At 39.7% G+C, this 27,358-nt stretch overlaps 2 protein-coding genes across 5 annotated transcripts in view; both read left to right on the top strand.

Moving 5' to 3' along the window:
* LOC311020488 (melanopsin-A-like) overlaps window positions 1-5,405 on the top strand; it is a 37,343-nt gene extending 31,938 nt beyond the window's left edge. The window contains exons 9-12 of one of the 2 annotated variants that reach the window (XM_084020536.1): window positions 1,637-1,832; window positions 1,922-2,086; window positions 3,743-3,802; window positions 4,280-5,405. In XM_084020536.1, coding sequence (XP_083876662.1) covers window positions 1,637-1,832; window positions 1,922-2,086; window positions 3,743-3,802; window positions 4,280-4,423 — 565 coding nt within the window. In that variant the 3' untranslated portion in view covers window positions 4,424-5,405. The remainder of the gene's footprint in view (window positions 1-1,636; window positions 1,833-1,921; window positions 2,087-3,742; window positions 3,803-4,279) is intronic. The other variant, XM_084020537.1, reaches the window with a different exon arrangement.
* A 3,793-nt stretch (window positions 5,406-9,198) lies between these two features.
* Window positions 9,199-27,358, top strand: part of LOC311020485 (LIM domain-binding protein 3-like) — a 95,070-nt gene continuing 76,910 nt past the window's right edge. Inside the window, exon 1 of one of the 3 annotated variants that reach the window (XM_084020531.1) lies at window positions 9,199-9,312. The gene's annotated coding sequence lies outside the window, so the exon portion shown is untranslated. The other 2 variants (XM_084020532.1, XM_084020533.1) reach the window with 2 other exon arrangements.

Here is a 27,358-nt window from a genome sequence, read left to right on the forward strand (position 1 = left end):
ATACAAATGGGTGGTCAGTGCCCCCCTCCAACATAAATCGACGGCCCTTTCAGTGGCTGTATGCAATGCACTGGGTTTTCAGCAAACTCCAATGCAAACCCTCCCACTGCATTAGTGGTCACGTCACTCGTTAGTCACCTGAGTCACCTGATTTGTTAGTTACTTGTGACTTACATGTTACTCGCTGGTGACGTGAGTCGTCGGTCTGTAGTCATTAGTAAGTCAAGTTCCACAAAAACATTTTGGGGGTTTTGTGGCCTATATCTAACTTCCTGTGAAGACGGAAGTTTATTTTGAAAGGCCACCACTCATGTCATGAGCGTTTATATTGACACACCATCCGACTCATTGAAACTAATGCTAGGGGGGGGGTACCTAGTGCATCAATCAACAATGGCCAGAGACGCACGCGTGTGGGTATTGTCTAAAAGATAGATTTGAAGCCTAAATAAACAATACAAGTGGCTGTTACGCCTGTGAGAAGGAGTTGAGACCCTGCACAGATATCTACATAGATTAAAATAAGAATGTATCCTTTGTGTGACACGTGAGTGAAAAGCATGATGATACACTTGGTGTCTAGAGGAGGCGGTTAGCCAATTGTGGTTTGTATTGATTCAATCAAACATAACAGCAGTGGTCATAGCAGACACACCTGGTGGATATCTGCACACTACTCAGGGCACCTGGTTACATTTGAAAAAGTTTTGGCCTCAAAAGTAGAAGAATTCAAATATCCCTACAGCATGGCAGGAGTGAATCCTGTTGGAACGTTCTATTATCTTTGTCAGTCCAGAACACCACAAGTGACTCTGGATCATTATTGAACCACAACGGTGCAAATGAGCTCTAAATATTGAGTTTAAACATTTTCTCTGGTGCTGTCTACTCAGTTGTTAGATTGAAGAGGTATTATGTTCAGCTGATAGTCCCTGATCTAATTCTAAAATACTAACTTTAGACTAACCTTATATTTCTAATGTAAAATTTGAAGAAGAGCTCTGCTAAAGCAACACGTTGCCTATTGCCTGCTGCATAACCCGGAACCTCTGCACACATTTTGATGCTAAGCTTCCCGTTTCTTTTACCAATGAAGATGAGGTGATTTCTGTTGAATTTGCCTGCACTTAACGTGACTGTAGCCCAGTGAATTGATCCGATCAAGGGAAGCTCCGCGGGCACTGTAAGCCTGAGCTGAACTAACCGCTGCTCCATTAACCTGAATGTTAACTGGACTGGACAGAATGAAACACACGCAAACACATACGATGAGTTCTTAAAGCTGCAGGATAGAAAAAATAACAGCTTATATAACCCTGGATGTCTGTCAATGACATGTTACGCCATTATGAAGGAAATGTAGAGCAATGACTGCATTACGTTCACAGCTCTAATGTTACAGGTAACGTCATACTCACCGTCCATCACACACACACACACACTCAAACAGAAAAGTAAATCCCTGGTCCTTCATCAACTTAGGCCTGGCGGGCTGCCGTGCTTGCAGTGCGCTGACTGGAGGGAACCTTTGGTGTCCCTTTGGGCTCTCTATCAACTGGCCCAACAGCTAAAGGCACTTACCCACATTGTCTAATGGTGTTATGATCTCTCTCTCTCTGTCTTTCTCTCTGTGCAGGATAGCGTTAGCTAAGTACATCCCATGTCTTGGCATGCTGCTCTGCGTTCATCCTCGTGACCTCCGCTCGACCAGCAGTAGCTTCATGTCAACGCGCCGCTCCACCGTGACCAGCCAGACCTCCGACATCAGCAACCAGCTGAAGCGGCAGAGCTACCGCAAGTCCCGCCTCTCCTCCGCCTCCGACAGCGAATCGGTGAGCCGGGATCCACGTGAACTGTGACATCGTACGCAGTGATGTGAAGAAGAGTGTGTGTGCGTCAAAGTGTGTGTTTTGCACTGCAGGGTCTGACGGACACAGAGGCCGACCCGTCCAGTATGGGCTCCAGACCGGCCAGCCGGCAGGTGTCCTGTGACATCAGCAGGGACACAGCCGAGCTCCCAGACTTCAAACCCTCCTCCAGCTTCAAGTCCAAGATGAAGAACCATGACTCGGGCATCTTCGAAAAGGTTAAAGACTCTTAAGTCCTTTTCCATTTGGTTGTTGGTGCTTTGAAGATTTTCCAGCCCTGTAGCAAAACAGCAAATGATACACAACACAATAAGTTTCCTGTGAAGCAAAATTCTCAGTGCAGTATTGTCGTATGCAAATGTAATTTTGAGGAGACAGGGACTACAGTGGTAGCACATTTTGTCATTTTGCACAACCAGCAGTTTGTAGGCGCACTGGGCTAAAAACACACAGAAAGGCATTTTTAGGGTGGAGGATGAATACAGGAGTCTCACAGCCTGAAGAAAGTAGCTGCTGGAAGATGGCTGATACTTCTGTGTAGTTGGCCAGACGATAGCGGGGTCAACAGACTGTCTTTCATAACCTTTGACCTCTTCCCAGACAGCTCTTCTCACCAATGTCATGGTGCTTGGTAGATGGGTATCAATGTTCTGGGCGGTTTTACTCACCTGGAGCCCTTCTGTCCTGGCCTGCACATCCCAAACCAGTTTGTAATGTTTTCCGTCAGGATGTTTTTTATTGCTCTTCCATAAAGTTAAAAGACAAACATTTGGCACACAAACTTTGTCTTCTTAAGTTTCCTTAAGAAATACAGCTGATTGTGAGATGGTAAAACACATGTTAGAAGCGAGGTACTAGCAGGTGTTAATAAACACCATACAACACCATACAGAACAAGCCATTAGATCTAGTATTGTTTTTTATATATGTTTTTCCTCCCCAATAATTTCATTATTAAAAACAATATTTTATTATTACTATTATTATTTTATTGAAATTGTCCAATATAACCAACATTCTTGAGCTTAACTTTCCTTAGAAATTCTCCAGAAATGTACTGTATATTTACCAACCCTAACTAAACTCACTCAAAAGCACTTAACCCATGGCTGTGGCTACTGAATTCATCCTAAACTGATCCAAAATCATAAAGGGAACTGATTCAAAACGACTGAATGTTTTATTTGTTTTGTTGTTGTTTTGCAAAGAGTTGATGAAATGCACCCTGGGAGTCCTAGTTGACCACGCTCCTTCAGTACTCAATATGTCTACAGATAGTATAAGAATCAGAGGTGGTCGTCTTTGTGCTGATGAGGGCAGAACTAAAAATGTAAACTTACTACAAGAGAAACTTTGCACATTGAGGCTTTATATATCAGAGTTTGTCTGGGTCGATCTTCAGGCTGCATGACAACAGCTGGAGAAGGCTTTAACAGCAGGACATTTGCAGACTTTTTCAAAAGTGTCTTCATTAATGTTACTCTCAGCCAGGGAGAGGGATGTCATCTGAGGGGAAGTTAAGGGGATTGAGGGTCAGTGGAGGTAGTCTGGTGAAAGCAGAACATCTGCTTTCTTTCTTTCTTCTTCTGCTGCACTGTGATTTTTGTGCTCATTAATCTGCTTGATGTGAATTTCATCACGGACCAGAAAATCCCTCTTTTCCTTTTGATGTTAATCATTGACTGGAATCTGTATTTTTTTAAAGGCATTTTAAAAGTCTGGGTAATTGATTGGAAATGTGTGTTTTATTAGTATTAAACTCTTTTTTGCATTTAGTGTGGCAGGAAGTGTTGAAAAGGAGAATTCCATCATTGCTGGTGCTGCAGGATGCTGGTTTCTCAATAAGGATGGTTACATGTTTACTTTTATTCCAGACATCCTTTGACACTGATATGTCCATGGCAGGGCTCAGTGAACGAGGCAGCATCCCAAATGTGAGTACTGTCTGATTTATTCATCAGCACAAACAATGAACTCTCAAACACTCAAAGTTATAAACATGTTAACTGTCCCCTTCAAAGAAACAAGACAAAGTAAAGTTTCAGTGTCATGGTGCTTCTTTATTTCCAAATTTTAAGACTATACACCCCAAAATGTTTTCTCAGCAGTAATTTTCTATTTACTAATGTTCTGACATTAATGATACAATTCTGGTGTTCAAATAATATTTGTACGGAGAGATGTATTAACCTAAAAAAAATCAGACTCAATGTGTCACTTATAAGATGAAACCAACCAAGAATTACTTCAGGTCAGCTGAAACGTTGCTTTCTTTGGACCGCTGCAGATGAAAACCACAACATGACTGATAGCTTTTCATATACATAAGCTCTCCTTATCTAAATATTTAAAAGCTAAATATTTATTATGATAAAATAATGTGATGATAACGGTAATTTTCTGTCTCACAGACAGATGCTGCAGAGGGCCATGTGAGGAGAGGCACGATTGGACGAATCCCAAGCATCGTCATCACCTCAGAGACCAGCCCCTTCCTTCCCACTGGACGAAATGGTTCCTGTACTGAGCGCCCCAAGACAGCCAAAAGCCAATAACAGGAACACCAGGCCCGGGTCTGGATAGAGGACCTGCAGCCATGAGACCAGCTCACGTCCTATCGCATGTTTAGAAGTAGACGGGGTTCACCTGTAGATCAGAAACAAAGTTTTAAACAAAGTCATTATTAGAGAACAGTTTTTACACCTCAAATGGATGAAGAATTTTCTATTTATTTTTAGTTTAGTTTTTACTAGAACACAGATTTTAGACAGGGACTGGTTTTACTGATGACAGCACACACAGTTCAAGTATTATCAGTTAAAGAGCAACTGAACACCTCGTATAAGCTTGAACACACACCTTTCACATTGGATCATTGCACCAGAGTCCCTCTATTTTCAGTCGATATTTAGTATGAAAACAACCCTGGAGTAGACGAAAAAATGCAAGCGGGGTTAGGATGCATACTATTTGCCGTTATTATAATAATAATATTAATAATATAAATAAAGGCGAAATGTACAGGGAAGACATTAAACATACAAATTCACAAAAGGACTGCCCAGTCGTTCTGGCTATTAAACCTGCACAAATAAGACAAAAGGAAAGCATATAATTCTCAATGGACACACAAATTGTTAAACACACCCCTAACTGTGCTGCCAAGCATGTAGCATCTCGGTACTCCTATTCTATTTAATATGCAGACATTTGCACACAAAATTAGCCCCTTTCTTTGCAAACTGGCCTCTTTGGAAAAAGAGCCCAATTCATCAGATCAGCGCTAATAGCCATACACAATTACAATCTAATCAAATGTTATTAATATAGCGCCTTATGTGCAAGACTGCAATTCAAGGTGCTTAACAGGAAATAAAACAATGAAATGATTAGAGTCGGTGGTAACTGAAGGGCATCAACAAGGGGCGTCACACTAGTAATTGCTGCCAGGCAAAGGCATCGCCATGCTTTGCTCAAACTCATTTATTTTGGGGCGGCTGTGGCTCAGAGGTAGAGCGAGCCGGCTCCTCCAGTGTACATGCCGAAGTATCCTTGGGATGGGGGTTCAGTATCAGATGCTGCGTCATCGGAGTGTTAATGTGTATGAATGAGTTAGATCCTGATGTGCAGGCGGCTCCTCTGAACGTGTGCATCATGAATCATGAATGTGTGAACGTATAAATGTGACTGAAAGTAGTGTGAAGCGACTTGAGCAGCTAGTTAGCTAGAAAGGCGCTATATAAATGAAGGTCCATTTGCCAGGAAGCACAATTTTTGAAAATACAAGAAAAAAAAACAATAAATTAATTCATCAATAATAATAATAATAACAAAAAGATTTATCATGTCTCCCCTCTCTGAAAAAAGGGCACATTTCGCAGACCTGCAATATTTGGGGGGCATGTTGCGATGTTATATCATTATAGCGCAATATCTTTTGGGAATCAAAGATGGAGGCGGGGCAGATAACGGTCGCAAACAATGCAGCAACTGATTTCTCATCAATTTGCCCGTTGTGAGTTATTGCAGAATGTAACTTTACACAAAAGATTGTCATTTCAAACTGATCGGACCTGGTGGACCCAGATCTGAGTCAACATGACTGTGTCTTGACAGTAGATAATGTCCATCCATCCATCGTCTAATGCTTATCCTGTATTCAGGGTCGCGGTGGGGGCTGGAGCCGATCCCAGCTAACATTGGGCGAAGGCAGGGTTCACCCTAAACAGGTCACCAGTCTATCGCAGGGCACAATGGATAATGTCACAGATTTATTGATCTAGATGACATAATTATTATTAAATTGGAGACTGAGAGCATATTATACTAACTCAAAACCAGAGTACGTTGCTCTTTAAAATGCTGTGAGTTATTGGTTAGAAAATTAAAATCACTCTAATAATACTAATTAGTTATTTTGACCTTTTAACCTTTATACTTTTATTATGTTAAACCTTTTTTAGCGGCCCTGCATTCCCACACAGTAGTTTTTAGTTATTCTGCGTATAGAAGTGTTCGTACTAAGAGAGTCTTCACGGTCTTGAGTAAGAGGTCCAATCAGGCAAACTAAATAAAAAACCTATGTGGCTGTGTAGGATATTTAACATTGTATCAGAAGATGATGTCTTATGACATTTCTTTTATAGTTCTGAAGTCAAACTTTTTTACTTGTTTTACCCAAAGAAAATCCCTGATTCAGATGGATTTAAACAGCCATCATTTTTATTTTATTTTACTTAGTTCCTCTGAGACAGGTGAAGGCCCTTTAGCAAATGTGTTCTTGTGTTTCAGGAAAACAATTAATATGAGATGACTTTTTGAGTTGAGATGGATTTTTTTTTTTTTTTTTTTTTTTTTTTTTTTTTGTGGAGCACTATGCGATTTTTCTACAGCAACAATACTGTGTTTCCTGTTTGTATTCTTGTTGTCTGTTGCTTTTGATGTATTTATCTAGGCCTTCCAGTTGACGGTTCACTAAACCCCTCACCTAAACAGAGATTGTCCAATCATAGCTTTGGTCTTAGAAAACAGTTAAATTTTAATCTGTTATGTTAAATGGGCAGCTAAGAGTCAAACAACCGGATCAAAACCAGAGACAACCAACAAACAGAACACTTGTTCCAGGTATGAGGAGCCTTGAAAAGGAGAAATGGCTAATTAAAATTACTTTTCAAGGAAGGTAACTGCACAATAATATGGGATATCCTCGCCATCAATTCATTAGCTCTTTTGATAGCTGCAGTTTCCCCCTCTCTTCTCGTATTTGGGATCAATACAATCAATAGGATTTTCTAAAATGTCAGACTGAATTAATTCAAATGTGTCTCCTTATCTCATTGAATCTGAAATGCCCTGAGGCCTGCAAATGCACTTTTATTAAAAAACAAGCTATTTTAAATGTTTCCCTATTGTTCAGTTTGTGTTTTTCTTTCCAGTTGTGTTTTTTCTTCTTTTCTTCTCCTTGATTGCATATTTAAAGTGTGTACTTTGCTGAGGGACAGTTTAGTGAAATGTGATTGTGATGTTGTTGGTGTTAGTACGGGGTGAAAAGGGACATAATTGTTGATTGTAACACAACTCTTGATAAACCCATATGACCTGTTGGTCTGAGTGAAGTTATTTGTGCATTCCCCAACAGTCTTTTTGAATGTTTCTACAAGGTAATAAAGAACACATGACAAGTTTTCTGCTACAGTTTTCATCAGTTCGGCTGGGTAAAAGTGAACTATTAGCTAGGAGCTAAATCGTAAGCTAACCTTTATCACAATGTTTGTGGAGATAAACTGGGCTTGTAACAAATTAGATTAACACAAATTTGAAGCTGCTTTGACAACTTTCTTTTATATATTCTAAGTTTTAATAGTTACGCTTACAGGTCTTCAAACACTGAGACCTTTCTTTCTGAGGCCTGCAGTAGCACAAGCCACTCAGCGTAACTGCTGGTTTCCTCATCTTTTCATCTACTAGCATCCGAATGAAGAAATGAGCCTAATAGCATAATGCGGCAGCAGTTTGATGTAAATCTCAGTAATGATACTGGATATAAATAGATGTGTTAGTTTGATCAATTCTGGTGTATTTAAGTTTCTAGTCTAAAGACTTACGTTGGAACACAGGAAGATGATTTATCGTAGATTTGTTTCCTGTTCAGTGTTGCTCTTATTTATTTTTCTAAATAAATATCTAATATTCACTGTAAGCACCTCTTTTTTGTACCATCATCACTGCAGAGACATACAGTAGCCTACATAAATATATACCTTCATAAGCTGTCGTATATAGTAATAGATGTGACAATTTGCTAATTTACAGGCTGTAATAACTGCAAACTGTCACTTTCACACATCAGAGATGCTGGTGGATATTGCAGACAGAGCCATGCTAGCTGTGGTGCTAACCTCAGTGACAAATAGTTTCCTGTGTGGCAGCTTCAAAATAAAACCCACCTCAAGTTTCAAGTGCTTTAATATACAGCAGCAGCAGCCGAGCATTAGCAGTAAAAAGTGAGGCTGGTCAGTTCAAATCACATACATTAACAATGGGTAACATGCTACAGCGTTTCCTGTCAGTCCCTCTTGTATATGAAGGCAACACAGGAATGGTGGACTCCACCACCAACAATGAACATGTTAATAAACAAGCATACATTTGGTTGACTTGAACTGTGTTATTCAGCGTATTAAGCTGATAGGGTTGTGTTCAAATGTAGGTAAACATTTTATTTTTCACATTCCATAAATCAGAAAACTACTTCATGTATTTTTACATTTAGTGTAATTAGTATGCATTAACTAACCAGTTTTAAACATTTCTTCCGAACCCTAAATATGAAGTGATGAGGGGGATAATGAGTTGATTTAAAAATGTTTACAGTGTAAACTGGATCTATATCAGTTGTCACCTGCAGTCCTGTCTCTTTAAATAAAAACCCCGCTAATGATAATCCACCATTAACACCCACCCGCTCCTTCCCTCCTCCCCCTCGGCCTCCCTATGCTCTCTGCCCCGGCCCGGGCACCGGAGCCGGATCACCGCAGGCAGTCCCGCTCGGTGTGTGACGGTTCACGGAGCAGCAGGCAGACAAAAACCGGCAGCAGGTATACTCTTCACCTTTCAAACGGTTGTGTCCCGCGTGCCACTGCTCCCTAATCCCATCATCTTCATCTTCATCAGCAGCAGCAGCAGCCGGCAACAAGTTGCACCGCCCGCCCTCCGGCTCACAGCTCCCTCAACCCAGCACACACCGGCAACTTTCACCCGCTGAAGCTGCTGCGTTTTGCCTCGTTTTAGGCCTGAAAGGAGCTCAGGAGGTTTAAAGTGTCACATACGGTTTGTTTTTACTTTCAGGGTTTGCACTGAGTTTGGTGCACGGAGCGGCCCTCCTGGGCGGGGAGCAGCAGCAGCAGGTGGGCGGTGTCCGTCTGCAGAGCACCTGAGATACGAGGTGAACACAACCGTCATCATCCGTGAATTAAATGGTAACCTGCCAGATTGTGTACAAGAACATGGTCCATTCACTAATCACGAGCCAGAACATGTTTAGTCCTTAACTTTTTTTTATTGAGATATGGTTTGGGGGTTTTAATTAATTATGAATGCAAATATATGTTTCTGCAGATTATCTTGCATTCAGGCCAGCATAATTAAAATCGAGATTAAATGAGAAGGGCCTCCGGTCCTATTCAACGTTTTTGAAAAAATACAAAACACAACTTCTAAATATTTTTTATATCATAATGCAACAATATTTTTCTTCCTGTAAAGCAAAATATAATATTTGCTTATAACAGCTACTACCAACCAATTTCATGCAATACTATTAGGACACCCATCAGTGGATTGGATGTCTCAAAGGAGCTGTGTGTGGAGCCATAGTCAAAGATGCTCTCGAACAATGATTGTTCTCTACAAACTCTGCTGTTTTAAATGATCCACACCTCCTGTCTCCTAAGTAGTGGAGGTTGGAAGTGTTGTGTCACAGATGGATGAAAGCAGTTAGGGGGGTATTTGCATAATGTATTTATATTAGATATTGACACAGTTGACAGCCATATTTAGCATGATGAAATGAGTTATAGGGGGTTCAAAGGCATTGGTTGCCAGGTCTGGAGAGAAGCGTGAAGCGGAGAAACGTTTAAAAAAAAGTGTATTTTACTTTCTGAGGAGGAGGAGGGGGTGTTTTGTTTTCGACAAGGAATAAAAAATTGACTGTTTACTAGACAGGTGCTTTAACCAACTAAGCCACAGCGCCTTTGTGAGATTGACTTTCTCTGATGTTTCAATTGTTACTTTCTTCTAGTTGGTCCAAATTGTAGATGTTCCTGAGGTGTTTCATACGAGAAGAGAACAGCAAGCGGTGCTGCTGGGATTTGAACCCGTGACCTCCTGTTCATTAGAAAGTTGAATTTAATAAGCTTTGAATTTACTAATAATGTGACAAAATTAACATAATGGAATTCTGCAGGTATTTGAACTCAACCCAACCCACTAAAATAGTTCCTTTTCATTCCAGTTTCTTCAGCTCCATTGTGCTCAATGAATTTTGGATATTTTGTGCAGGAGATAGGTGTACACGCTTGACATAATCAACTAACCAACTAAGCCACAGCGCCTCTGTGAGAGCAATTTTCTCTGATGTTTCAATTGTTACTTTTTCTAGTTGGTCCAAACTGTTAATATCACTTCGATTGACTCAAATTGTTTTTGGTTCAAAATGAAGAAAGAATATTTAAAGAAAAATACTCAGTAAGCAAGTATCTTTGAGACATGGTGGATAAATAATGTCACGAAATTAACTGATATTGAAATGCTGCAGGATTTGAACTCAGGAATTGCTGTTGACAAGACAGACCCATTATAAACATACATTTTCATTTCAATTTCATCACCTGGCTTCTTCTCTATGAGTTCAGGATGTTTCCACTTTTCCATGATAGACAAGCGTCATGTATTTGACATTAACACAGCAGACAGCAAGGCACCACTGGGATTCGAACCCAGGATCTCCTGTTTACAAGACAGGTGCTTTAACCAACTAAGCCACAGTGCCTCTGTGGGACCTACTTCCTCTGAGAAAATTGAATTTACTAAGCCTTAAATATACTAATATGTGACAAAATTAACATAATGAAATTCTGCAGGGATTTGAACACAGGAACTCCTGTTGACAAGGCAGGCAGCCCAACCCACTATAATCATTTATCTTAATTAGAGTTTCATCACCTCCATTGTGCTCAATGAATTTTGAATATTTTGTGCAGGAGATATGTGTACACGCTTGACATAATCATTTCAGTCAGTGAGGCACCGCTGGGATTTGAACCCAGGATCTCCTGTTTACGAGACAGGTGCGTTAACCAACTAAGCCACAGTGCCTCTGTGGGACCTACTTTCTCTGAGAAACTTGAATTTACTAAGCCTTAAATTTACTACTAAAGTGACAAAATGAATAGGTTAATGAAATTCTGCAGGGATTTGAAGTCAGGAACTCCTGTTGACAAGACATAAATTTCAAACCACTGTAAAATATGTCTTCTATCCAAATTCACCACCTACATCTTGCTCAATTATTGAATTTGGATACTTTTCATTTTGTGCGGAAGATAGGTGTACATAACTGACATAATCATTTAAGTCAGTGAGGCACTGCTGGGATTTGAACCCAGGATCTCCTGTTTACTAGACAGGTGCTTTAACCAACTAAGCCACAGCGCCTCTGTGAGATGAACTTTCTCTGATGTTTCAATTGTTACTTTTTCTAGTTGGTCCAAACTGTTAATATCACTTCAATTGACTCAAATTGTTTTTGGTTCAAAATGAAGAAAGAATATTTAAAGAAAAATATTCAGTAAGCAAGTATCTTTGAGACACATGGTGGGTAAATAATGTCACGAAATTAACTGTTATTGAAATGCTGCAGGGATTTGAACTCAGGAATTGCTGTTGACAAGACAGACCCATTATAAACATACATTTTCATTTCAATTTCATCACCTGGCTTCTTCTCTCTGAGTTCAGGATGTTTCCGCTTTTCCATGGTAGACAAGCGTCATGTATTTGACATAAACACAGCAGACAGCAAGGCACCACTGGGATTTGAACCCAGGATCTCCTGTTTACAAGACAGGTGCTATAACCAACTAAGCCACAGTGCCTCTGTGGGACATACTTTCTCTGAGAAAATTGAATTTACTAAGCCTTAAATTTACTAATATGTGACAAAATTAACATAATGAAATTCTGCAGGGATTTGAACCCAGGAACTCCTGTTGACAAGACAGAAATTTCAAACCACTGTAAGATATGTCTTCTATCCAAATTCAGCACCTCCATCTTGCTCAATTATTGAATTAGAATACTTTTCATTTTGTGCGGAAGATAGGTGTACATACCTGACATAATCATTTAAGTCAGGGAGGCACTGCTGGGATTTGAACCCAGGATCTCCTGTTTACTAGACAGGTGCTTTAACCAACTAAGCCACAGCGCCTCTGTGAGATGAACTTTCTCTGATGTTTCAATTGTTACTTTTTCTAGTTGGTCCAAACTGTTAATATCACTTCAATTGACTCAAATTGTTTTTGGTTCAAAATGAAGAAAGAATATTTAAAGAAAAATATTCAGTAAGCAAGTATCTTTGAGACACATGGTGGGTAAATAATGTCACGAAATTAACTGTTATTGAAATGCTGCAGGGATTTGAACTCAGGAATTGCTGTTGACAAGACAGACCCATTATAAACATACATTTTCATTTCAATTTCATCACCTGGCTTCTTCTCTATGAGTTCAGGATGTTTCCACTTTTCCATGATAGACAAGCGTCATGTATTTGACATTAACACAGCAGACAGCAAGGCACCACTGGGATTCGAACCCAGGATCTCCTGTTTACAAGACAGGTGCTTTAACCAACTAAGCCACAGTGCCTCTGTGGGACCTACTTCCTCTGAGAAAATTGAATTTACTAAGCCTTAAATTTACTAATATGTGACAAAATTAACATAATGAAATTCTGCAGGGATTTGAACACAGGAACTCCTGTTGACAAGGCAGGCAGCCCAACCCACTATAATCATTTATCTTAATTAGAGTTTCATCACCTCCATTGTGCTCAATGAATTTTGAATATTTTGTGCAGGAGATATGTGTACACGCTTGACATAATCATTTCAGTCAGTGAGGCACCGCTGGGATTTGAACCCAGGATCTCCTGTTTACTAGACAGGTGCTTTAACCAACTAAGCCACAGCGCCTCTGTGTGATGAACTTTCTCTGATGTTTCAATTGTTACTTTTTCTAGTTGGTCCAAACTGTTAATATCACTTCAATTGACTCAAATTGTTTTTGGTTCAAAATGAAGAAAGAATATTTAAAGAAAAATATTCAGTAAGCAAGTATCTTTGAGACACATGGTGGGTAAATAATGTCACGAAATTAACTGTTATTGAAATGCTGCAGGGATTTGAACTCAGGAATTGCTGTTGACAAGACAGACCCATTATAAACATACATTTTCATTTCAATTTCATCACCTGGCTTCTTCTCTCTGAGTTCAGGATGTTTCCGCTTTTCCATGGTAGACAAGCCTCATGTATTTGACATAAACACAGCAGACAGCAAGGCACCACTGGGATTCGAACCCAGGATCTCCTGTTTACAAGACAGGTGCTTTAACCAACTAAGCCACAGTGCCTCTGTGGGACCTACTTTCTCTGAGAAACTTGAATTTACTAAGCCTTAAATTTACTACTAAAGTGACAAAATTAATAGGTTAATGAAATTCTGCAGGGATTTGAACCCAGGAACTTCTGTTGACAAGGCAGGCAGCCCAACCCAGTATAATCATTTATCTTAATTTGAGTTTCATTACCTCCATTGTGCTCAATGAACTATGGATATTTTGTGGAGGAGATATGTGTACATGTTTGACATATTCATTTCAATCAGTGAGGCACCGCTGGGATTTGAACCCAGGATCTCCTGTTTACGAGACAGGTGCGTTAACCAACTAAGCCACAGTGCCTCGGTGGGACCTACTTTCTCTGAGAAACATGAATTTACTAAGCCTTACATTTACTACTAAAGTGACAAAATTAATAGGTTAATGAAATTCTGCAGGGATTTGAAGTCAGGAACTCCTGTTGACAAGACGGAAATTTCAAACCACTGTAAAATATGTCTTCTATCCAAATTCACCACCTCCATCTTGCTCAATTATTGAATTTGGATACTTTTTAAATTTTGTGCGGAAGATAGGTGTACATACTTGACATAATCATTTCAGTCAGTGAGGCACCGCTGGGATTTGAACCCAGGATCTCCTGTTTACTAGACAGGTGCTTTAACCAACTAAGCCACAGTGCCTCTGTGAGAGCAATTTTCTCTGATGTTTCAATTGTTACTTTCTTCTAGCTGGTGCAAACTGTAGATGTTCCTGGGGTGTTTTATACGAGAAGAGAACAGCAAGCGGTGCTGCTGGGATTTGAACCCGTGACCTCCTGTTCATTAGAAACTGGAGTTCACTAAGCTTTGAATTTGCGAATAATGTGACAAAATTAACATGATGAAATTCTGCAGGGATTTGAATTCAGAAACTGCTCTTGACAAGACAGGCAGCCCAACCCACTATAATCATTTCTCAACATTCCAATTTCGTCAGCTCCATTGTGCTCAATGAATTTTGTGCAGGAGATAGGTGTACATACCTGACATAATCATTTCAGTCAGTTAGGCACTGCTGGGATTTGAACCCAGGATCTCCTGTTTACTAGACAGGTGCTTTAACCAACTAAGCCACAGCGCCTCTGTGAGATGAACTTTCTCTGATGTTTCAATTGTTACTTTTTCTAGTTGGTCCAAACTGTTAATATCACTTCAATTGACTCAAATTGTTTTTGGTTCAAAATGAAGAAAGAATATTTAAAGAAAAATATTCAGTAAGCAAGTATCTTTGAGACACATGGTGGGTAAATAATGTCACGAAATGAACTGTTATTGAAATGCTGCAGGGATTTGAACTCAGGAATTGCTGTTGACAAGACAGACCCATTATAAACATACATTTTCATTTCAATTTCATCACTTGGCTTCTTCTCTCTGAGTTCAGGATGTTTCGGCTTTTCCATGGTAGACAAGCATCATGTATTTGACATAATCACAGCAGACAGCAAGGCACCACTGGGATTCGAACCCAGAATCTCCTGTTTACAAGACAGGTGCTTTAACCAACTAAGCCACAGTGCCTCTGTGGGACCTACTTTCTCTGAGAAAATTGAATTTACTAAGCCTTAAATTTACTAATATGTGACAAAATTAACATAATGAAATTCTGCAGGGATTTGAACCCAGGAACTCCTGTTGACAAGGCAGGCAGCCCAACCCAGTATAATCATTTATCTTAATTTGAGTTTCATCAGCTCCATTGTGCTCAATGAATTATGGATATTTTGTGGAGGAGATATGTGTACACGCTTGACATATTCATTTCAGTCAGTGAGGCACCGCTGGGATTTGAACCCAGGATCTCCTGTTTACGAGACAGGTGCTTTAACAAACTAAGCCACAGTGCCTCTGTGGGACTTACTTCCTCTGAGAAACATGAATTTACTAAGCCTTAAATTTACTACTAAAGTGACAAAATTAATAGGTTAATGGAATTCTGCAGGGATTTGAAGTCAGGAACTCCTGTTGACAAGACGGAAATTTCAAACCACTGTAAAATATGTCTTCTATCCAAATTCACCACCTCCATCTTGCTCAATTATTGAATTTGGATACTTTTCATTTTGTGCGGAAGATAGGTGTACATACTTGACAAAATCATTACAGTCAGTGAGGCACCGCTGGGATTTGAACCCAGGATCTCCTGTTTACTAGACAGGTGCTTTAACCAACTAAGCCACAGCGCCTCTGTGAGAGCAATTTTCTCTGATGTTTCAATTGTTACTTTCTTCTAGTTGGTGCAAACTGTAGATGTTCCTGGGGTGTTTTATACGAGAAGAGAACAGCAAGCGGTGCTGCTGGGATTTGAACCCGTGACCTCCTGTTCATTAGAAACTGGAGTTCACTAAGCTTTGAATTTGCGAATAATGTGACAAAATTAACATGATGAAATTCTGCAGGGATTTGAATTCAGAAACTGCTCTTGACAAGACAGGCAGCCCAACCCACTATAATCATTTCTCAACATTCCAATTTCATCAGCTCCATTGTGCTCAATGAATCTTGTGCAGGAGATAGGTGTACATACCTGACATAATAATTTCAGTCAGTTAGGCACTGCTGGGATTTGAACCCAGGATCTCCTGTTTACTAGACAGGTGCTTTAACCAACTAAGCCACAGCGCCTCTGTGAGATGAACTTTCTCTGATGTTTCAATTGTTACTTTTTCTAGTTGGTCCAAACTGTTAATATCACTTCAATTGACTCAAATTGTTTTTGGTTCAAAATGAAGAAAGAATATTTAAAGAAAAATATTCAGTAAGCAAGTATCTTTGAGACACATGGTGGGTAAATAATGTCACGAAATGAACTGTTATTGAAATGCTGCAGGGATTTGAAGTCAGGAATTGCTGTTGACAAGACAGACCCATTATAAACATACATTTCCATTTCAATTTCATCACTTGGCTTCTTCTCTCTGAGTTCAGGATGTTTCGGCTTTTCCATGGTAGACAAGCATCATGTATTTGACATAAACACAGCAGACAGCAAGGCACCACTGGGATTCGAACCCAGGATCTCCTGTTTACAAGACAGGTGCTTTAACCAACTAAGCCACAGTGCCTCTGTGGGACCTACTTTCTCTGAGAAAATTGAATTTACTAAGCCTTAAATTTACTAATATGTGACAAAATTAACATAATGAAATTCTGCAGGGATTTGAACCCAGGAACTCCTGTTGACAAGGCAGGCAGCCCAACCCAGTATAATCATTTATCTTAATTTGAGCTTCATCACCTCCATTGTGCTCAATGAATTATAGATATTTTGTAGAGGAGATATGTGTACACGCTTGACATATTCATTTCAGTCAGTGAGGCACCGCTGGGATTTGAACCCAGGATCTCCTGTTTACGAGACAGGTGCTTTAACGAACTAAGCCACAGTGCCTCTGTGGGACTTACTTCCTCTGAGAAACATGAATTTACTAAGCCTTAAATTTACTACTAAAGTGACAAAATTAATAGGTTAATGGAATTCTGCAGGGATTTGAAGTCAGGAACTCCTCTTGACAAGACGGAAATTTCAAACCACTGTAAAATATGTCTTCTATCCAAATTCACCACCTCCATCTTGCTCAATTATTGAATTTGGATACTTTTCATTTTGTGCGGAAGATAGGTGTACATACTTGACAAAATCATTACAGTCAGTGAGGCACCGCTGGGATTTGAACCCAGGATCTCCTGTTTACTAGACAGGTGCTTTAACCAACTAAGCCACAGCGCCTCTGTGAGAGCAATTTTCTCTGATGTTTCAATTGTTACTTTTTCTAGTTGGTCCAAACTGTTAATATCACTTCAATTGACTCAAATTGTTTTTGGTTCAAAATGAAGAAAGAATATTTAAAGAAAAATATTCAGTAAGCAAGTATCTTTGAGACACATGGTGGGTAAATAATGTCACGAAATGAACTGTTATTGAAATGCTGCAGGGATTTGAACTCAGGAATTGCTGTTGACAAGACAGACCCATTATAAACATACATTTTCATTTCAATTTCATCACTTGGCTTCTTCTCTCTGAGTTCAGGATGTTTCGGCTTTTCCATGGTAGACAAGCGTCATGTATTTGACATAATCACAGCAGACAGCAAGGCACCACTGGGATTCGAACCCAGGATCTCCTGTTTACAAGACAGGTGCTTTAACCAACTAAGCCACAGTGCCTCTGTGGGACCTACTTTCTCTGAGAAAATTGAATTTACTAAGCCTTAAATTTACTAATATGTGACAAAATTAACATAATAAAATTCTGCAGGGATTTGAACCCAGGAACTCCTGTTGACAAGGCAGGCAGCCCAACCCAGTATAATCATTTATCTTAATTTGAGTTTCATCACCTCCATTGTGCTCAATGAATTATAGATATTTTGTGGAGGAGATATGTGTACACGCTTGACATATTCATTTCAGTCAGTGAGGCACCGCTGGGATTTGAACCCAGGATCTCCTGTTTACGAGACAGGTGCTTTAACGAACTAAGCCACAGTGCCTCTGTGGGACCTACTTCCTCTGAGAAACATGAATTTACTAAGCCTTAAATTTACTACTAAAGTGACAAAATTAATAGGTTAATGGAATTCTGCAGGGATTTGAAGTCAGGAACTCCTGTTGACAAGACGGAAATTTCAAACCACTGTAAAATATGTCTTCTATCCAAATTCACCACCTCCATCTTGCTCAATTATTGAATTTGGATACTTTTCATTTTGTGCGGAAGATAGGTGTACATACTTGACAAAATCATTACAGTCAGTGAGGCACCGCTGGGATTTGAACCCAGGATCTCCTGTTTACTAGACAGGTGCTTTAACCAACTAAGCCACAGCGCCTCATTGAGAGCAATTTTCTCTGATGTTTCAATTGTTACTTTCTTCTAGTTGGTGCAAACTGTAGATGTTCCTGGGGTGTTTTATACGAGAAGAGAACAGCAAGCGGTGCTGCTGGGATTTGAACCCGTGACCTCCTGTTCATTAGAAACTGGAGTTCACTAAGCTTGGAATTTGCGAATAATGTGACAAAATTAACATGATGAAATTCTGCAGGGATTTGAATTCAGAAACTGCTCTTGACAAGACAGGCAGCCCAACCCACTATAATCATTTCTCAACATTCCAATTTCATCAGCTCCATTGTGCTTAATGAATTTTGTGCAGGAGATAGGTGTACATACCTGACATAATCATTTCAGTCAGTTAGGCACTGCTGGGATTTGAACCCAGGATCTCCTGTTTACTAGACAGATGCTTTAACCAACTAAGCCACAGCGCCTCTGTAAGATGAACTTTCTCTGATGTTTCAATTGTTACTTTTTCTAGTTGGTCCAAACTGTTAATATCACTTCAATTGACTCAAATTGTTTTTGGTTCAAAATGAAGAAAGAATATTTAAAGAAAAATATTCAGTAAGCAAGTATCTTTGAGACACATGGTGGGTAAATAATGTCACGAAATGAACTGTTATTGAAATGCTGCAGGGATTTGAACTCAGGAATTGCTGTTGACAAGACAGACCCATTATAAACATACATTTTCATTTCAATTTCATCACTTGGCTTCTTCTCTCTGAGTTCAGGATGTTTCGGCTTTTCCATGGTAGACAAGCGTCATGTATTTGACATAATCACAGCAGACAGCAAGGCACCACTGGGATTCGAACCCAGGATCTCCTGTTTACAAGACAGGTGCTTTAACCAACTAAGCCACAGTGCCTCCGTGGGACCTACTTTCTCTGAGAAAATTGAATTTACTAAGCCTTAAATTTACTAATATGTGACAAAATTAACATAATGAAATTCTGCAGGGATTTGAACCCAGGAACTCCTGTTGACAAGGCAGGCAGCCCAACCCAGTATAATCATTTATCTTAATTTGAGTTTCATCACCTCCATTGTGCTCAATGAATTATGGATATTTTGTGGAGGAGATATGTGTACACGCTTGACATATTCATTTCAGTCAGTGAGGCACCGCTGGGATTTGAACCTAGGATCTCCTGTTTACGAGACAGGTGCTTTAACCAACTAAGCCACAGTGCCTCTGTGGGACCTACTTCCTCTGAGAAACATGAATTTACTAAGCCTTAAATTTACTACTAAAGTGACAAAATTAATAGGTTAATGGAATTCTGCAGGGATTTGAAGTCAGGGACTCCTGTTGACAAGACGGAAATTTCAAACCACTGTAAAATATGTCTTCTATCCAAATTCGCCACCTCCATCTTGCTCAATTATTGAATTTGGATACTTTTCATTTTGTGCGGAAAATAGGTGTACATACTTGACATAATCATTTCAGTCAGTGAGGCACCGCTGGGATTTGAACCCAGGATCTCCTGTTTACTAGACAGGTGCTTTAACCAACTAAGCCACAGCGCCTCTGTGAGAGCAATTTTCTCTGATGTTTCAATTGTTACTTTCTTCTAGTTGGTGCAAACTGTAGATGTTCCTGGGGTGTTTTATACGAGAAGAGAACAGCAAGCGGTGCTGCTGGGATTTGAACCCGTGACCTCCTGTTCATTAGAAACTGGAGTTCACTAAGCTTTGAATTTGCGAATAATGTGACAAAATTAACATGATGAAATTCTGCAGGGATTTGAATTCAGAAACTGCTCTTGACAAGACAGGCAGCCCAACCCACTATAATCATTTCTCAACATTCCAATTTCATCAGCTCCATTGTGCTTAATGAATTTTGTGCAGGAGATAGGTGTACATACCTGACATAATCATTTCAGTCAGTTAGGCACTGCTGGGATTAGAACCCAGGATCTCCTGTTTACTAGACAGATGCTTTAACCAACTAAGCCACAGCGCCTCTGTGAGATGAACTTTCTCTGATGTTTCAATTGTTACTTTTTCTAGTTGGTCCAAACTGTTAATATCACTTCAATTGACTCAAATTGTTTTTGGTTCAAAATGAAGAAAGAATATTTAAAGAAAAATATTCAGTAAGCAAGTATCTTTGAGACACATGATGGGTAAATAATGTCACGAAATGAACTGTTATTGAAATGCTGCAGGGATTTGAACTCAGGAATTGCTGTTGACAAGACGGACCCATTATAAACATACATTTTCATTTCAATTTCATCACTTGGCTTCTTCTCTCTGAGTTCAGGATGTTTCGGCTTTTCCATGGTAGACAAGCGTCATGTATTTGACATAATCACAGCAGACAGCAAGGCACCACTGGGATTCGAACCCAGGATCTCCTGTTTACAAGACAGGTGCTTTAACCAACTAAGCCACAGTGCCTCTGTGGGACCTACTTTCTCTGAGAAAATTGAATTTACTAAGCCTTAAATTTACTAATATGTGACAAAATTAACATAATGAAATTCTGCAGGGATTTGAACACAGGAACTCCTGTTGACAAGGCAGGCAGCTCAACCCAGTATAATCATTTATCTCAATTTGAGTTTCATCACCTCCATTGTGCTCAATGAATTATGGATATTTTGTGGAGGAGATATGTGTACACGCTTGACATATTCATTTCAGTCAGTGAGGCACCGCTGGGATTTGAACCCAGGATCTCCTGTTTACGAGACAGGTGCTTTAACCAACTAAGCCACAGTGCCTCTGTGGGACCTACTTCCTCTGAGAAACATGAATTTACTAAGCCTTAAATTTACTACTAAAGTGACAAAATTAATAGGTTAATGGAATTCTGCAGGGATTTGAAGTCAGGAACTCCTGTTGACAAGACAGAAATTTCAAACCACTGTAAAATATGTCTTCTATGCAAATTCACCACCTCCATCTTGCTCAATTATTGAATTTGGATACTTTTCATTTTGTGCGGAAGAAAGGTGTACATACTTGACGTAATCATTTCAGTCAGTGAGGCACCGCTGGGATTTGAACCCAGGATCTCCTGTTTACTAGACAGGTGCTTTAACCAACTAAGCCACAGCGCCTCTGTGAGAGCAATTTTCTCTGATGTTTCAATTGTTACTTTCTTCTAGTTGGTCCAAACTGTAGATGTTCCTGGGGTGTTTTATACGAGAAGAGAACAGCAAGCGGTGCTGCTGGGATTTGAACCCGTGACCTCCTGTTCATTAGAAACTGGAGTTCACTAAGCTTTGAATTTGCGAATAATGTGACAAAATTAACATAATGAAATTCTGCAGGGATTTGAATTCAGGAACTGCTCTTGACAAGACAGGCAGCCCAACCCACTATAATCATTTCTCAACATTCCAATTTCATCAGCTCCATTGTGCTCAATGAATTTTGTGCAGGAGATAGGTGTACATACCTGACATAATCATTTCAGTCAGTTAGGCACTGCTGGGATTTGAACCCAGGATCTCCTGTTTACTAGACAGGTGCTTTAACCAACTAAGCCACAGCGCCTCTGTGAGATGAACTTTCTCTGATGTTTCAATTGTTACTTTTTCTAGTTGGTCCAAACTGTTAATATCACTTCAATTGACTCAAATTGTTTTTGGTTCAAAATGAAGAAAGAATATTTAAAGAAAAATATTCAGTAAGCAAGTATCTTTGAGACACATGGTGGGTAAATAATGTCACGAAATGAACTGTTATTGAAATGCTGCAGGGATTTGAACTCAGGAATTGCTGTTGACAAGACAGACCCATTATAAACATACATTTTCATTTCAATTTCATCACTTGGCTTCTTCTCTCTGAGTTCAGGATGTTTCGGCTTTTCCATGGTAGACAAGCGTCATGTATTTGACATAATCACAGCAGACAGCAAGGCACCACTGGGATTCGAACCCAGGATCTCCTGTTTACAAGACAGGTGCTTTAACCAACTAAGCCACAGTGCCTCTGTGGGACCTACTTTCTCTGAGAAAATTGAATTTACTAAGCCTTAAATTTACTAATATGTGACAAAATTAACATAATGAAATTCTGCAGGGATTTGAACCCAGGAACTCCTGTTGACAAGGCAGGCAGCCCAACCCAGTATAATCATTTATCTTAATTTGAGTTTCATCACCTCCATTGTGCTCAATGAATTATAGATATTTTGTGGAGGAGATATGTGTACACGCTTGACATATTCATTTCAGTCAGTGAGTCACCGCTGGGATTTGAACCCAGGATCTCCTGTTTACGAGACAGGTGCTTTAACGAACTAAGCCACAGTGCCTCTGTGGGACCTACTTCCTCTGAGAAACATGAATTTACTAAGCCTTAAATTTACTACTAAAGTGACAAAATTAATAGGTTAATGGAATTCTGCAGGGATTTGAAGTCAGGAACTCCTGTTGACAAGACGGAAATTTCAAACCACTGTAAAATATGTCTTCTATCCAAATTCACCACCTCCATCTTGCTCAATTATTGAATTTGGATACTTTTCATTTTGTGCGGAAGATAGGTGTACATACTTGACAAAATCATTACAGTCAGTGAGGCACCGCTGGGATTTGAACCCAGGATCTCCTGTTTACTAGACAGGTGCTTTAACCAACTAAGCCACAGCGCCTCATTGAGAGCAATTTTCTCTGATGTTTCAATTGTTACTTTCTTCTAGTTGGTGCAAACTGTAGATGTTCCTGGGGTGTTTTATACGAGAAGAGAACAGCAAGCGGTGCTGCTGGGATTTGAACCCGTGACCTCCTGTTCATTAGAAACTGGAGTTCACTAAGCTTGGAATTTGCGAATAATGTGACAAAATTAACATGATGAAATTCTGCAGGGATTTGAATTCAGAAACTGCTCTTGACAAGACAGGCAGCCCAACCCACTATAATCATTTCTCAACATTCCAATTTCATCAGCTCCATTGTGCTTAATGAATTTTGTGCAGGAGATAGGTGTACATACCTGACATAATCATTTCAGTCAGTTAGGCACTGCTGGGATTTGAACCCAGGATCTCCTGTTTACTAGACAGATGCTTTAACCAACTAAGCCACAGCGCCTCTGTGAGATGAACTTTCTCTGATGTTTCAATTGTTACTTTTTCTAGTTGGTCCAAACTGTTAATATCACTTCAATTGACTCAAATTGTTTTTGGTTCAAAATGAAGAAAGAATATTTAAAGAAAAATATTCAGTAAGCAAGTATCTTTGAGACACATGGTGGGTAAATAATGTCACGAAATGAACTGTTATTGAAATGCTGCAGGGATTTGAACTCAGGAATTGCTGTTGACAAGACAGACCCATTATAAACATACATTTTCATTTCAATTTCATCACTTGGCTTCTTCTCTCTGAGTTCAGGATGTTTCGGCTTTTCCATGGTAGACAAGCGTCATGTATTTGACATAATCACAGCAGACAGCAAGGCACCACTGGGATTCGAACCCAGGATCTCCTGTTTACAAGACAGGTGCTTTAACCAACTAAGCCACAGTGCCTCCGTGGGACCTACTTTCTCTGAGAAAATTGAATTTACTAAGCCTTAAATTTACTAATATGTGACAAAATTAACATAATGAAATTCTGCAGGGATTTGAACCCAGGAACTCCTGTTGACAAGGCAGGCAGCCCATACCAATATAATCATTTATCTTAATTTGAGTTTCATCACGTCCATTGTGCTCAATGAATTATGGATATTTTGTGGAGGAGATATGTGTACACGCTTGACATATTCATTTCAGTCAGTGAGGCACCGCTGGGATTTGAACCTAGGATCTCCTGTTTACGAGACAGGTGCTTTAACCAACTAAGCCACAGTGCCTCTGTGGGACCTACTTCCTCTGAGAAACATGAATTTACTAAGCCTTAAATTTACTACTAAAGTGACAAAATTAATAGGTTAATGGAATTCTGCAGGGATTTGAAGTCAGGAACTCCTGTTGACAAGACGGAAATTTCAAACCACTGTAAAATATGTCTTCTATCCAAATTCGCCACCTCCATCTTGCTCAATTATTGAATTTGGATACTTTTCATTTTGTGCGGAAAATAGGTGTACATACTTGACATAATCATTTCAGTCAGTGAGGCACCGCTGGGATTTGAACCCAGGATCTCCTGTTTACTAGACAGGTGCTTTAACCAACTAAGCCACAGCGCCTCTGTGAGAGCAATTTTCTCTGATGTTTCAATTGTTACTTTCTTCTAGTTGGTGCAAACTGTAGATGTTCCTGGGGTGTTTTATACGAGAAGAGAACAGCAAGCGGTGCTGCTGGGATTTGAACCCGTGACCTCCTGTTCATTAGAAACTGGAGTTCACTAAGCTTTGAATTTGCGAATAATGTGACAAAATTAACATGATGAAATTCTGCAGGGATTTGAATTCAGAAACTGCTCTTGACAAGACAGGCAGCCCAACCCACTATAATCATTTCTCAACATTCCAATTTCATCAGCTCCATTGTGCTTAATGAATTTTGTGCAGGAGATAGGTGTACATGCCTGACATAATCATTTCAGTCAGTTAGGCACTGCTGGGATTAGAACCCAGGATCTCCTGTTTACTAGACAGATGCTTTAACCAACTAAGCCACAGCGCCTCTGTGAGATGAACTTTCTCTGATGTTTCAATTGTTACTTTTTCTAGTTGGTCCAAACTGTTAATATCACTTCAATTGACTCAAATTGTTTTTGGTTCAAAATGAAGAAAGAATATTTAAAGAAAAATATTCAGTAAGCAAGTATCTTTGAGACACATGGTGGGTAAATAATGTCACGAAATGAACTGTTATTGAAATGCTGCAGGGATTTGAACTCAGGAATTGCTGTTGACAAGACGGACCCATTATAAACATACATTTTCATTTCAATTTCATCACTTGGCTTCTTCTCTCTGAGTTCAGGATGTTTCGGCTTTTCCATGGTAGACAAGCGTCATGTATTTGACATAATCACAGCAGACAGCAAGGCACCACTGGGATTCGAACCCAGGATCTCCTGTTTACAAGACAGGTGCTTTAACCAACTAAGCCACAGTGCCTCTGTGGGACCTACTTTCTCTGAGAAAATTGAATTTACTAAGCCTTAAATTTACTAATATGTGACAAAATTAACATAATGAAATTCTGCAGGGATTTGAACCCAGGAACTCCTGTTGACAAGGCAGGCAGCTCAACCCAGTATAATCATTTATCTCAATTTGAGTTTCATCACCTCCATTGTGCTCAATGAATTATGGATATTTTGTGGAGGAGATATGTGTACACGCTTGACATATTCATTTCAGTCAGTGAGGCACCGCTGGGATTTGAACCCAGGATCTCCTGTTTACGAGACAGGTGCTTTAACCAACTAAGCCACAGTGCCTCTGTGGGACCTACTTCCTCTGAGAAACATGAATTTACTAAGCCTTAAATTTACTACTAAAGTGACAAAATTAATAGGTTAATGGAATTCTGCAGGGATTTGAAGTCAGGAACTCCTGTTGACAAGACGGAAATTTCAAACCACTGTAAAATATGTCTTCTATCCAAATTCACCACCTCCATCTTGCTCAATTATTGAATTTGGATACTTTTCATTTTGTGCGGAAGATAGGTGTACATACTTGACAAAATCATTACAGTCAGTGAGGCACCGCTGGGATTTGAACCCAGGATCTCCTGTTTACTAGACAGGTGCTTTAACCAACTAAGCCACAGCGCCTCATTGAGAGCAATTTTCTCTGATGTTTCAATTGTTACTTTCTTCTAGTTGGTGCAAACTGTAGATGTTCCTGGGGTGTTTTATACGAGAAGAGAACAGCAAGCGGTGCTGCTGGGATTTGAACCCGTGACCTCCTGTTCATTAGAAACTGGAGTTCACTAAGCTTTGAATTTGCGAATAATGTGACAAAATTAACATAATGAAATTCTGCAGGGATTTGAATTCAGGAACTGCTCTTGACAAGACAGGCAGCCCAACCCACTATAATCATTTCTCAACATTCCAATTTCATCAGCTCCATTGTGCTCAATGAATTTTGTGCAGGAGATAGGTGTACATACCTGACATAATCATTTCAGTCAGTTAGGCACTGCTGGGATTTGAACCCAGGATCTCCTGTTTACTAGACAGGTGCTTTAACCAACTAAGCCACAGCGCCTCTGTGAGATGAACTTTCTCTGATGTTTCAATTGTTACTTTTTCTAGTTGGTCCAAACTGTTAATATCACTTCAATTGACTCAAATTGTTTTTGGTTCAAAATGAAGAAAGAATATTTAAAGAAAAATATTCAGTAAGCAAGTATCTTTGAGACACATGGTGGGTAAATAATGTCACGAAATTAACTGTTATTGAAATGCTGCAGGGATTTGAACTCAGGAATTGCTGTTGACAAGACAGACCCATTATAAACATACATTTCCATTTCAATTTCATCACTTGGCTTCTTCTCTCTGAGTTCAGGATGTTTCCGCTTTTCCATGGTAGACAAGCGTCATGTATTTGACATAAACACAGCAGACAGCAAGGCACCACTGGGATTCGAACCCAGGATCTCCTGTTTACAAGACAGGTGCTTTAACCAACTAAGCCACAGTGCCTCTGTGGGACCTACTTTCTCTGAGAAAATTGAATTTACTAAGCCTTAAATTTACTAATATGTGACAAAATTAACATAATGAAATTCTGCAGGGATTTGAACCCAGGAACTCCTGTTGACAAGGCAGGCAGCCCAACCCAGTATAATCATTTATCTTAATTTGAGTTTCATCAACTCCATTGTGCTCAATGAATTATAGATATTTTGTGGAGGAGATATGTGTACACGCTTGACATATTCATTTCAGTCAGTGAGGCACCGCTGGGATTTGAACCCAGGATCTCCTGTTTACGAGACAGGTGCTTTAACGAACCAAGCCACAGTGCCTCTGTG

The sequence above is a fragment of the Eutrigla gurnardus genome (genome assembly GCF_963514095.1).
Source record: "Eutrigla gurnardus genome assembly, chromosome: 11".
NCBI classification, from domain to species: Eukaryota; Metazoa; Chordata; class Actinopteri; order Perciformes; family Triglidae; genus Eutrigla; species Eutrigla gurnardus.